Source organism: Erpetoichthys calabaricus, chromosome 1 (genome assembly GCF_900747795.2).
Source record: "Erpetoichthys calabaricus chromosome 1, fErpCal1.3, whole genome shotgun sequence".
Lineage (NCBI taxonomy): Eukaryota > Metazoa > Chordata > Cladistia > Polypteriformes > Polypteridae > Erpetoichthys > Erpetoichthys calabaricus.
This window is the reverse complement of record NC_041394.2, coordinates 228,500,448-228,513,646: the sequence shown is the minus strand read 5'-3', so window position 1 is coordinate 228,513,646 and position 13,199 is coordinate 228,500,448. Positions and strand designations below refer to the sequence as shown.

At 36.8% G+C, this 13,199-nt stretch overlaps 1 protein-coding gene across 2 annotated transcripts; it reads left to right on the top strand.

The window, feature by feature from the left end:
• The first annotated feature begins 13 nt into the window (after positions 1–13).
• Positions 14–11,173, top strand: tprkb (Tp53rk binding protein). Of its 2 annotated transcripts, none has more exons than XM_028812257.2 (5): positions 14–174; positions 2,603–2,764; positions 4,005–4,127; positions 9,154–9,324; positions 10,936–11,173. In XM_028812257.2, exons 2-5 carry the CDS (start codon positions 2,621–2,623, stop codon positions 11,020–11,022), a joined length of 525 nt encoding a protein of 174 aa, XP_028668090.1. In that variant the 5' UTR covers positions 14–174; positions 2,603–2,620; the 3' UTR covers positions 11,023–11,173. The 2 variants fall into 2 exon arrangements, with proteins under 2 accessions (XP_028668090.1, XP_051791142.1); XM_051935182.1 differs by having other exon boundaries at positions 21–174; positions 2,612–2,764.
• The last annotated feature ends 2,026 nt before the right edge of the window (positions 11,174–13,199 follow it).

The window sequence follows — 13,199 nt, the reverse complement described above, 5'->3', positions numbered from 1 at the left end:
TTTCCAGGTCGCATCTTTATCTAAGTAGCACAGAAAATTTAAAGGAACGCGGATGAATTCGGGTTTAGTAAAAGCAGGAGCGTCGCGATTTTATGGTACTGCTCTTCATTTACCGAAATAATAGCGTCCTGTTCCCCGTTTTCTGTAATGAAGTGCGCATTCACGCATATTTAGGTAAGTTCGATGTAACGGAAAGCAAGTGGACACCTTAATGCGCTTTAAAATATTTGCATTAGGAACTCTGGGAGTAATTTCTAATTTTACACCTTTAAAATATAGAAACAAATTTGCTACATAATATATGTGTTAAACGAAAGGTGTATTTCGGTTAATATTACTGCATTTTGGTTCGATCCGTTTCCAGTATTGTGTTTATCTTTCTCTTTGAATAAACTGTTACACCACATAAAATTATTAAGTACATGGCAAATATGTGGCAATATTTATAAACTGCCCTTCAAGCAGTGGTTAACTGTAATTGAAATAAGAATAGTGTAAAGGAAATTTAATCTCAAATTATAAGGATTGTAATAAAATGTAATCCAGACTAAATATTTATCTCTTTATCTAAATTAAGTAACATCTTTTTTTTCCAATAAAAAAAATCGTTTAACCTGTTTGCAAGCCTTCACACGAAAACTTGTTTTCGAACTGTAAATTAATTTTCATTTTTTTTCATATTGTGGCTTCACAAGTTCAACACGTAGAAGACTTGACAGTGATAGTCTGATCAGTTTAAGAAGAAGAAATGCTAATTCCCTTTCCCAGTAAAAGCTCAGCAACACAGCCAACTTTTGTAAATTGAACAGCAACAGATTTGTTTTTAAACAGTACTGGCAAGCAGGAAAAAATTGTCAGTTTTTTTTTCTCAATAAATTTATGAGTTGTACTTTTATTTCCAACAGTGTGTTTTGGTAGACTTTAATTCAGTTTAATAGAGGTGTGTGTTTTTTAATGGTTTATTTTTAGAAAGCAAAAAAGATTCTCATATAAATTAACCAGTATAAAGTCAAAAGTCTTTATCTTAATATTAATCTGAAGGATTAATATACAATTATTAAACAAACTCCTTCAGGGTGAATGAAGCAAATCAAGACTGAAGCCAGCTTGTTTATTTAATCAAAAAATAGAATTAAAACATGGAATATAAGAAAACACCAATTTATAATATTAAAATATCCCTCTCCCAGTCTGAGCCAAAGTACAAATATTATAGGATAACAGCAATTCAGTATTTAAACAACTGAGAAGATGTAGACCAACTCTCAATTGTATTCCTCAATTGCACACTTTAATCTTTGTTGTGAACAATACAATGTAAATTAAACTGTAGAAAGAAGACCACCAATTACCCATAATGACGAGCTCTGGCGCCTCCCAGAATGAGCCTCCCAGCAATTACTGTAGTTTAGTTGCTGTAGTGCCAAAGCAGATTCATATTGGAGATATCTAAGAGAGTGATGGTTTGAAGTTCTATATTCTGGTTCTTATTGCACCTTTGAGTTGCCCCACCACCCTTGAAATTTCTGTGCATGTAACGATTGTCCATTCATTTATTTCTTAGTTATCTCATAGTCATCCTTCAGTACATTTTGAAAATTACATCAACCTTTCTTCTGGTACATTCTTTATTTACTTGATCATCTCAGTATTTTTCCTAAACCAATTCTTATATTTCAGTGTACATTTTGTTTTTCACTTGACCTTTATCTGGTTTCCTGTTGTGCCTGAACAGGTTTCTGACATTTATTTAGCCTTTATGCTATTTCTTTAAGATGAATGCTATGTTACCCTAAAATTATTCTTCCACCGGAGTAAAATGCGAAAGCAGAAGGAAAAATTAGTAGGGCAGTGCTTGAGCATGTGGAGAAAAGTTGAACTTAATCATTTTATTATGTTATTACCCTTACCATTTGCTTACATTGTGGTGCAATGTCAGGTTTCTGTAATGGAGGCTGGTTTTTAAGGGCTCAAGTAAGAAAATAAACTGTTTCACTGGAAGTGTTTTGCTCATTTGCTAGTTACAAAGCTGGTCAAACATAACTCTTTAGTCCAAGCAAGAAGTGTAATTGCTTTAACAATATTCTTGAAGACTTAGTCCATGGAGATACATTCATAATTACTAGTGTAGAAAAGCTTTTGTGTTTTCTCTTTATATTAATCTAACAAAAAGAAGGTGATTTACAGTTTCATATTCTGCCCAAGCCATTTTTACCAAGTTTTCTTTCTGCATTTTACTTGCATCCTTAGTCCATCCTGCTCTGTATTCAGGCAAGATGGTCATGAATTGTATTACTCTGGAACAAATCAGTCCCCATAAGCTGATTTAATCATATTCCAGCTCCATATCACTTGCTATAATGTACTATGCTTAAATGCATTTTGGTTTCTGAGCCATTTTGCTATAGACACAGATTTTACAATTTGTTTTCTTCCCACAAGTGGGAAACAATGACATACTCTTATTTAATTGCAAAGTAGAAATATTTTGTTGTTTACCTTGATGATTTTCTGTGTTAATGGTATTGCAATGTTTTTGTTGAAAACTGCATAAATATTTATTTTAATGTAATGCAAATGATTTTCCTCTACATATTTTCAGATCCATCAGAAACTCTGCATGATGCATTTTACACAGGATCTTGAATTGTTTCCCAACTGTTCAGTAACTCTCCTCTTATTTAAAGAAGTGCAGAATGCAGCGGAACTTAGGAAAAAGGCAATGGAGGGACTAATTAATGGTGCACTGATCAAGTCAACAATGGTATGTATATTGTATTATGGTGTTTTAATAAATGCTGTATTGAGAATTTTGATATCAAAGTGGAGTGGCATATCATCTGTGTTTAGCATTAGATGGTGTACAGTAAATCTGTCATTATTGCAATATGGAATTCACATTATTAACATCTTACACTTTTTACAATATAATTTCCTTATTCTCTAATCAAAAAACCTGAGCTGTTAACATGCAGCATGGTTATCTCTTTAATTTCCTCTTTGTATATTTATACTTTCAAATTAGTATTAAAAGTTAACCTTCAAATGTCAATAGATGGTCAACTCTTCCTCTCTCTATAGGGGGCAGAATTAATATGGATGAAATGAGTATCCTCCCCTAATTTTTATTCCTGCTTCAGAGTTTTACCACATTTATTAATAAATCCTTCTTATAAAAAGTTTGGCTAATTTTTATGGAAGGCAAAAAGACCACATATTAAAAATTCAACATTAGAAAGGTTGAAAGCAGTTTAAAATAGTTTTAAAATATGTCAGGGATTGGAACTAAATAGTGAAAAATACCAGGTAGGTCTGGCCTGACTCGGGCATCTATTTTAGAATTGTAATAGTTTTAAAATATGTCAGGGATTGGAACTAAATTGTGAAAAATACCAGGTAGGTCTGGCCTGACTTGGGCATCTGTTTTAGAATTGTTTAAAAGTAAAACCCCTTTGCAAACAAAGTAACAATTCTTTCGTAATGCATTTATTGGAACAAATAAAAAATACAGTATACAATGATTTATAACAAAAACAAAAAAATCGAATTCAAGTCAAGAGTGAACTAAGCAAGTTTTATTACTACTAATTGTACATGACAAAATTATATTTACTGCAGCACACTACATCATGAAATGGGTCCTGCAGATTTCTTATTCCAGATTCTAAAGCAGAAGAGTAAGCGTTTATAGTTGTTACATGAAGAGAGGTTTATGAGCTAGAGTATACTGTACTTTGGTCCATGATCATATATTTGGTCCACATCCAAATGAATAAATAACCTGCTTCTAATCTAGCATTTTTTTCTGCATCCAAAGATAATAAGATATCAAAAAGCTGTCTTTCTGTGGAGGAATAAGTTACAGTACTTTGAAACTGCATTGAAGATTTGGTATTAATTGTCCACCTTTAAAAGATTAAGTTTGATCCTGTGAAATTTCATGATGAATGTCAATAATACTGTATATGAGTGATATGATAATTTGCATGATTTTTATTTTACAGATAGTGGATGCTTTTCAGGTAATGGTTGCAACAAATAAGGCAGTTCATCTACAAAAACTTGGAAAAATGAAAACACGAACTTTGTATTCTGAAATAATATTCAATCTTTCACCAACTAACAATGTAAGTTTTTGTTCTTTAAATATTTTCTCGTAAACATATTCTGATTCTGTGTTGTTTTTTAACACATTCAATATTGCTCATTAGAAACTGGATTTATAGTTTCTATATACATTTGCAAAAGCTCTCATCTTCCATTAGTTTTCTGTTTAAATGATTTTGATTCATCTGCATTTTCTCTAATACAGTATAATTAAAATGAGTTCATGCTGTTCTTATGTTACTTTTAAATTTAAAATTTGTCAGAACTGCAAATGTTTTTAAAAGAATATTATGCCTGTTTGCATAATTAGAATAAGTAGCGTGCCTTTATTGTTTTACAGCATTGTTCTTGTGGGACCAGCTGGTGTGGTGTTTCATCAGACTTTCTTTTCTGTTCCTACCCTCTCTAACCCAAAAAATTCTTTGCAAAATTAATTCAACTAACTTGATGTTTTCTTTTTTCCTATCCACACTTTCTTTAATTTAGTAGTTCTTTTTCCATTCTTACACACTCCTATTCTTGCCCTTGATCTCATTTTCACATACAAATTCTAGTGTACTGTCACATGTACAGTAAAATTCTTACTTGTATGTCTAAGTAACTTGCAAGATGTCACCACTCTCTGAGGCTATGATCTTCAAGTGTTATCAGTCCAGTATGAAACAAGTAAAAGCCCAATGACCATTTACCTTTGGTCTGTAGCTCAAGTATTTATAAAGACTAAATAGAAACATACTATCATTATTATACAGCATCACCTGTTTAAGCCTCTTTTTGTCTACTGTATCTTTCATCACATTTTCCCAATCCCTTTTTGCTGGCCTATTTGCAAATATCAGTAATGTTTACATTGATATTAATGTCTTACTTTAGTACTTCCTCATTTACGTTCATTTCATGAGGTAAAAAGTCTTTTGAGCATATCTTTTAGTTTTCTTTAGTATGCTTGTCTCATGTAGTTCCTGTTTTTATTATTTTTTTTTTATCAAAAATCATTAATATACATGCTGCTAATACACATTTTGTAGTATATGCCTGATTCATAACGAACTAGAGAAATTTCTTTTTCCTTTGGCACAAAATCCTTAATAAGAGACTATTTTTAAAATGAATGCTTGTGTTTGCTCACAGATCTAGCATTCTATTTTTTTTTTATTTTATTGATTTTATTGTAATCATTCCATACAAATAGATCCATTTTTACAAAAAATAGGATTGAAAACAAATCAACCCCCACCCCTGAGAAAGACAGCATGGCCAACAGAGTAAAACTTAAAGCTAGTAAAAATAAGTAAATTGATGAATTTAATAAGCGGATAAAGATAAATGGAGAAGAAAAAGAAATGGGAAAAGAATCTGCTTCCTCAGTGCTTTAAGAGCTTAATCTGAAATGCTACTGATTAGATCCTGCCAGGTTTTGAAAAAGTTCTGCACAGATCCTCTAAGTGAGAATTAGATTTTTTCCAATTTCAAATAGTATAAAACATCAGTTACCCACTGACTTAAAAGAGGAGAGTTAGGATTCTTCCAGTTGAGCAAGATACGTCTACATGCCAATAGTGTAGTAAAGGCAATCACAGTTTGTTTGTCCTTCTCCACTTTAAGCCCATCTGGAAGTACACCAAACACAGCTGTTAATGGGTTAGGAGGTATTGTGACACCAAGGCTGTCTGATAGGCATTTAAAGATTTTGGTCCAGAATGATGTTAATTTGGTGTAGGTCCAAAACATGTGACCCAGTGAGGCTGGAACTTGATTGCAGGGTTTGCAGGTTGGATCTTGCCCTGGAAACATTTTGGACAATTTTAAACGAGACAGATGTGCTCAATATATAATTTTAAGTCAGGGGTGGGGTTTGATTTGTCTTCAATTTTGTTGGGTTATAAATTGATCTATTTGTATGGAATGATTACAATAAAACTTAATAAAAATTAAAAAAAAAAATTTTAAGTTGAATAATTGTATGCTTTGCGCATATGGAGCTCGAGTGAATTCTCTGCATTGCTACCTTCCACTCTTTTTCTGATATATTGAGTGAGAGATCCTCTTCCCACTGTCCTCTTGGATCTTTGAAAGGGAGGGACTGTATATATTGCAGAAATGCTGTCTGAGTCCTCGAAACTGAGCAATATTTTTTTCCAGCATAGAGGAAGGTGGGAGTTGAGGAAAATCGGGCAGGTTCTGTTTAACAAAGTTTCTGATTTGAAGATAGTGAAAGAAATGTGTTGCTGGAAAGTTAAATTTGGAATGTAATTGCTCATAGGATGCAAAGACATTGTCTATGTAAAGATCTCTAAGTGATTTAATCCCAAATGTTTTCCGGATACTAAAAACTGCATGTGTTTGTGAGGGTTGAAAAAGGTGGTTCTCGTGCAGAGGTGCCACAGATAAAAGATTCTCTATCTTAAAATGCTTCCTACATTGGTTCCATATTCTGAGTGAATGAAGCACAATTGGGTTGTTAGTATATTGGCAATAATGTGCATTTATAGGGGCACAAAGCAGGGAATATAAAGAAGTACTGCAGGATTTTATTTCTATTACGGACCAAGCCTGTGTATGTTCATCTGTTTGTGTCCATGTCCAGGTTTTTATAGCTTGTATGTTTGCTGCCCAGTAATAAAACTGAAAGTTAGGTAGAGCCATGCCACCTTCTGCCTTAGGTCTTTGTAGGGTCGCTCTTTGGATACGTGGATGTTTTAAGTTCCAAATAAATGAGGTTATGGTTGAATCAAATTGCTTAAAAAATTATTTATTGATGTATATTGGAGTGTTTTGAAATAAAAAGATAAGCTTAGGAAGAATATTCATCTTAACAACGTTAATTCTTCCAGCTCACTTGTCTTGAGCAAGCCATTTATTGCTTTCTTTATATTTTTCTGAATGTTTTTCTTGAGCTCATTTATGGCCGTGGCCATTGTTGCGATCATTACCTTCAGTTCGGACAGATCATTTCGGCTTTCGTGCTCCACAGGTGAAATGGTAAGCCTTATTACAGCCGATGCTTCAGGCTTGCGAGGAGTAGATGAAAGCGTGGACTGCAAGGCCATTTCCAGTTTCAAGTGATCTGGAATCAGTGAGCTATCATGACCTGCATTTCTTGCACATTCGCTCCCATTTTCACTCTCGACAGGAGACAGTGCAGCGAAGCTGGGTCCTGGGGAGTATGTGCTTTCGCCTGTCTGTTCCAGGTCAGTCTCTGAAAGGCCATACGTTGCACTTGGACTTAATACCTGTCTTGACTTGGATGTAGCTTTAGATTTCTTTTCCGTTTCTTTCTGACCCCCTTTCTTGTTGCTCATATTTATATACTGTAGTAGAAACTCCTTGGGTTGGGTAAATACAGGATACCTTGGGATAATAAGAAATAAGAGAAAAAATAAAGCTGCTGCTAACTGAGCTCCACTTCAGACGTTCATCTCCCGTAATGGATGAGACCAATTCCACAGAGCTAGCATTCTAGGTCAGAGTCCTGAGCCCAGTCATTTCCAGATTGAAGTTTGTTGCAGGTTTTTCTGTAGGAATCTGTTTTTCCCCTCTCATCCTATGACAAGAGTGTTAAACAAATTTGAGATATGTGGCTTTGTGAATGAGCTGCATAATAACCTGGTGACCTGACCAGAATTGCTTCCTTCATTGAGCGTTTTGCTGCTGGGATAGACTCTGGCTATCAACAAACCCTTAGTTAGATTGAGCAGGTTTGAGCAAGTTATTTTTCTAGTCAAAAAGAAAATGTTTACAAGTTACATTACTGAAACTACGATAGTAATTGAAGGAAAAAAATGTATTAGCCAATATTTTCAGAAATACATGATTTATTAAATGACCGCACATATGCATGCTGCAGATCTTTTTTTTGTATTCTATATTATTTTCCAGTATATCTGTGAATTGAGCTTTTACATGTCTTTAGGTCACATCCCTTCACTTGAATACCAATGCTGGTTGCTTCTACTTGTCTATGTTGAATGTTTTATCCTTGTCAAATCTTGACAATATCTCATCATATTCTGTCTTCTCTTGTGCCCAAATTTAAATTGGAACTGTATTTTGTGAAACATTTCCTACATCCTCTTTGAATTTTTACTAATCGTCCTCTCGCCTTTTGAAAAGCACCATGAGTAGTTTTTGTGCATGTGAAATGTCACTAGTGTTGACTTGAGAGGTCAGAAAACCTTGCATTTCTACATATTTTTCTGAATAGCCTTAAAACTATCATGTTAACAATACTTTTTAAACAGGCACCTATAAGATTCTCCCACCCTTCCTCCAAACATGGTCAAAACAAATTTTAGTAGAACCACCTTTCTGTTTATTGACTGCTTATGAACAATGTCAAGGAGCCAGTATCCATAAATTAGTGTTGAGCTAGTTAAGGTTATAGTGATATTTTTCGTTTGTTTTTTTCTGTAGGTAATTAGGCTGAAAACTTTATTAGTGTAGTTTGTCAACCCAATCCCGTGGGCCTGTCTTTATTAGGGTTGGCAACATTGTATACTCTAAAAGTGAAGGGAAACTTATTGTATTATTTTAATCCAAAGGATACATTTCAATATGTGTGAATTGCTATATTTAAATTCTATTGTTATAAACTTGAGATTTAATTAGTAAAGATAAAAAGTGGTATAGTCTTTTGTTTGCATGTTTTACTTATTTTCAAATTTGTTTAAGACTTCAGCTAAGGCAGTTGGAAGCTTTCTGGTTCTTTCATTTGTTGCTTCCATGTACAGACCTTGTTAGTATTGCTAAGGTGTTTTTTTCTTTTAGCTGTATTTTCATAGCTTTTGTTTTTAGGAAGAACTTAAGGCTGTTAACTACTGCTTTCCTGGTCACTTTACAGAACGTTAATCTACTTAACTTTAGCAGTGCTGGTATTTAAATTAACTTCTCTGAGAAGTCTGAATGTGGACTGAATATTCCAAAAATAAGAATTTAGGTTAATGAAAACTGAATGAATAAATGAATGAGTGTGCTCAAATTTAAAAATAAAATAATAAATATAACTTGCAATCCTTACGTATTATATGGTGTATATTTTACCTTTAGATTTCTGAGGCTTTTAAAAAAATTGGCATTTCTGATGGAGATTCTTCAGTACTTATTGTGCTGATTAATGAAAAAAATACTAATGTGGACAGAATTACAAGTCAGGTGGATGGGATTCAAATTCATATTGACAACCTTCAAACAATGGCAGACACTACCACAATCAGAAAGGTGCGTACATTTTTCTCTTTATGCCTTTGTTTTAGTGACTTCTATCACATACTGCTTTAAATACTGCATAATATTCTTTAAAAGAAAACAGTATAATAATTAATACTGTAAAAAAACATTCATATTAAATTTCAATGGTTACATCAAAAATATAGGCAGAACTATATATTGCATAGTGGGAAAGACATTTTTTATAAAAAATAAACTAAAAAAACTGCCATCAGTAAGAATTTTTCAAGTCAAAGTCATTCCTTCACAATCACGGTTTATATTAGTTTGCCACATACAGTTGTGTTTGAAAGTGAAGCTTTTCTTTATAAACTTTGAGACTAGCGTGTCTGTTCTTGAAGCTGACAATGGGACTGAAGGGTACATGGGCCCATATGTTATAAAAAAAAAGCCTTAAAACTTACCGAATGCATCCATTTTGAATAAGAAAAGGTTTTGATTCAATACAGGCAGTCCCCGGGTTACGTACAAGATAGGGACTGTAGGTTTGTATATAAGTTGAGTTTGTATGTAAGTCGGAACAGGTACATTATTTTAATAAATGCTATTGTTGACCGACTGTAACCAAGTGCTCTGCCAATGAATGATGGAGTTTCACCTCTCTCTGACCTTTTTATTATTTCTACTTTATTTTTAATGGTGATGGTTTTTCTCTTCTTTACTGTATCACCAGCACTTGCATCAGATTTGTGTTTCAGAGACATTCTTGAAGGGTGAAGATAAAAGGTTAAGATGAGCTCTTCCGCACAGCACTGTACAGCTATCACAGCAGGCAGGCATCCCTCGTCAGCACGTCTGGTGTACTCACGAGACAACTTCCTGCTATGTACGTAACAGTAGAAGCAGGCTTGCTATTGAGAATGAATGGGAGTAGCGAGGGGCGATTCACCACACAGTCACCTCCACTACAGTATGCAGCCTGCAGCGTGCGTCCGCCCACCGAGAACGAACACGGTGCGGCCAAAGGTGTGTATTGAATCGCCCACCACCACCCCCATTCAACAGGCAGCCACCCGAAGCACACTACAATACTGAATACTCCCCCCGCCCTCCCCAGTCCCCCTGTTCACTGTCAATGGCCTCCGTTCAGCCACAACCAGGTCACCGCTTGCAGCATTACCAGCCGCCCACCGAAAACGATTCGGGGGGGAGCCGTGTGTAGTGGGCGGGCAGTGAAATGTCCTACACCGCTCCATCCAGCCTGCGTCCAGTCAGGAGCAGTAGCTGCGGCGGCATAGTGGGCGGACAGCGAACCGCCCCATTAAGCCTCCGTCCTGCACACGAGCGATAGCTGTGGCCCCAGTGACTATGGACCATAGGTCACCGCTCGCTTGCCGCCAGGAACCGCCCGAGGGACACAGGGACACTACACTGCGCGAGCAGCGAAATCGCACCACTCCAGCCACTACTTGCAGCGTCCTCCGGCCAGAGATGATGGAGCGGCAGTTAATGAGGCGCATACGTCACAACCTGGGGACTACCTGTACCTACTTTTATGTCAAAGGCAGGGTTTTTAGGACTATTGTAATATTTTATAAGTAGATAATGTGCTTTGTGTTTTTATATTTTAATATATTGCAATTTTTTTTATGTTTCTTGAAGCTGTTTAAAATTACTCCTCAAGAAGAAAAGATTGGGACCCTGCTAGATGCCATAGTTTGCAGATTGTCAACAAAAGATGTGTGTTAGTTCTTTGAACCATTTTCTACATTTTGAATATTTAAGAAACTGTTGTATATTCTGAAACTGTACAACAGCAGAAATACAAAATGTATATTATCTCCATTGGATAAATGCTATGTAAATTCTGTTGTAAATAAAACATATTTCCTTTTAAAAATCCTCGTTTTTGTGTATTTTTTGTTTTTGACTCATCATTTTTAAGCTATATAGAGCTTGTGTTGGTTGAAATGTAAAAGAATACTCCACCCAAAAAGGATACAGTAATCCCTCGCTACTTCGCGGTTCACTTATCGCGGATTCACGACTTCGCGGGTTTTTAAATATAGTACATGTAGTAGTATTTCCTAGTCTAAGAACAACAAAACAAGTTCGGTGACTACGTGCGTTGTAGCACGGGCTGTGATTGTCACATGGGAGGGAGACGACAAATCACAGCTTTCCACTTTCTAATTGGGTCTGTGATTGCTGCTTTGACTGATGCCTAGATCCCACAGTATCTCCCCTTGTCATTCGCTTCAAGCTTTCTCACTGAGCGGTTTACTTTACAGTGTGCTGTGTGTGATTTTTTTGTGGATTATGTTGAACTTCGCTTCAATTTTCACCCCCTGCAATGGCTCCCAAACGTGCTCCTTCCAAGGCTGGTGCTGAGCCTAAGCGACAATGAAGAATGATGACGATCGCTGAGAAGGTGAAACTTCTGGATATGTTGAAGGAAGGGAGAACGTACGCGGCTGTGGCCCGCCAATATGGCGTGAACGAATCCACTGTTCGCTACATCAAGAAGGAAGAGGCGAACATTAGGAAGACGGCTACCATCACCTTTCAAAAGTCGGCAAAGAGAGTGGTTACGGCTCGTAATAAAACAATCGTCCGTATGGAATCTGCTTTGGCCGTATGGATAGCCGACTGCCGAAAGAAGAACATAACATTGGATTCGAACATTATCCAAACAAAGGCTAAGAGCCTGTACGAGACCTTTGCCGCTAAGGAACCAGAAGACGACAGTGGCGACCGCGAAGAAGATGAAGAAGAGGTAGAAGATCCGCAACCAGGGACCTCCAGTGATTCACCACGTAAGAAACGGCAATTTTCTGCTAGCAAAGGGTGGTTTGCAAAGTTTCAGAAACGCTACAGCTTAAAAAGCGTTTCCCTGCAAGGCGAGGCTGCTTCGGCTGACACGATTGCTGCTGAAACTTACGTGAATGAAACGTTCAAGAAGATTACCTCCGAAGGTGGATATTTTAATATGGATGAGACAGGCTTGTTTTGGAAAAGAATGCCGTCACGAACTTTCCTGTTCAAAGAGGAAGCAAAAGCCTCTGGCTTTAAAGCATACAAGGATCCTGTGACCCTCGTGATGTGTGGCAATGCTGCGGGATTTTTGTTAAAGCCAGGGTTTATTTACAAGTCGAAAAACCCAAGGATTTTAAAAAACAAAAACAAGAATCTGCTTCCCGTACATTGGATGCACAATGCAAAAGCCTGGATGACGAAGATGCTGACCTCCGACTGGTTCCACCAATGTTTTATCCCACAAGTGAAGGCGTATCTAGCAGAGAAGGGCATGCCATTCAAAGTCCTTCTCATTATGGATAACGCTGGTGGTCACACTACTGATCTGTCGTATTCGGGGGTACAGATTGAGTTCCTGCCGCCCAATAAGACGTCACTAATTCAGCCTATGGATCAGGGGGTTATCAGGGCATTCAAGACCCTATACACGAGGAATGCCTTAGCGAACCTGGTTTCTTCCGTGGATGCCGCCCAAGAAGATGACGATTTCAACTTGAAGGCATACTGGCGGCAGTACACAATTGCTACGTGCCTCCAAAATATCCAGAAGGCATTACAGGAGATGAAGCCTGCCACCGTTAGCGCCAGCTGGAAGAAGTTGTGGCCCGAGGTTGTTTACGAAGACAAAGGATTTACACTTGCCGAAATCCAACACTCGGCAGTACAGAAAGCTGTGCAGTTGGCTGCGATCATTGGAGGTGAGGGCTTTGCAGACATGACTGCGGATGATGTCAATGAGCTACTAGACTGCCACTCCCAGCCGCTAACCGAAGAAGACCTCGAAGAGTTGATAAAGTTGGCGAGTGAAGAAGAAGAAGAGCAGCAAGAAACAGAAGAAGTTGTCTCCCCAACTGGCTTGACTTTGGAACGGCTCGCCGAGATCTGCAGAC

Bases quoted from the DNA above. Each gene is read 5' to 3' on its own strand.
- tprkb (XM_028812257.2), top strand. From the start codon at position 2,621: ATGATGCATTTTACACAGGATCTTGAATTGTTTCCCAACTGTTCAGTA. The intron at 2,765-4,004 runs GTATGTATATTG...TTTATTTTACAG, and splicing joins CACTGATCAAGTCAACAATG to ATAGTGGATGCTTTTCAGGT. The intron at 9,325-10,935 runs GTGCGTACATTT...TGTTTCTTGAAG, and splicing joins ACACTACCACAATCAGAAAG to CTGTTTAAAATTACTCCTCA.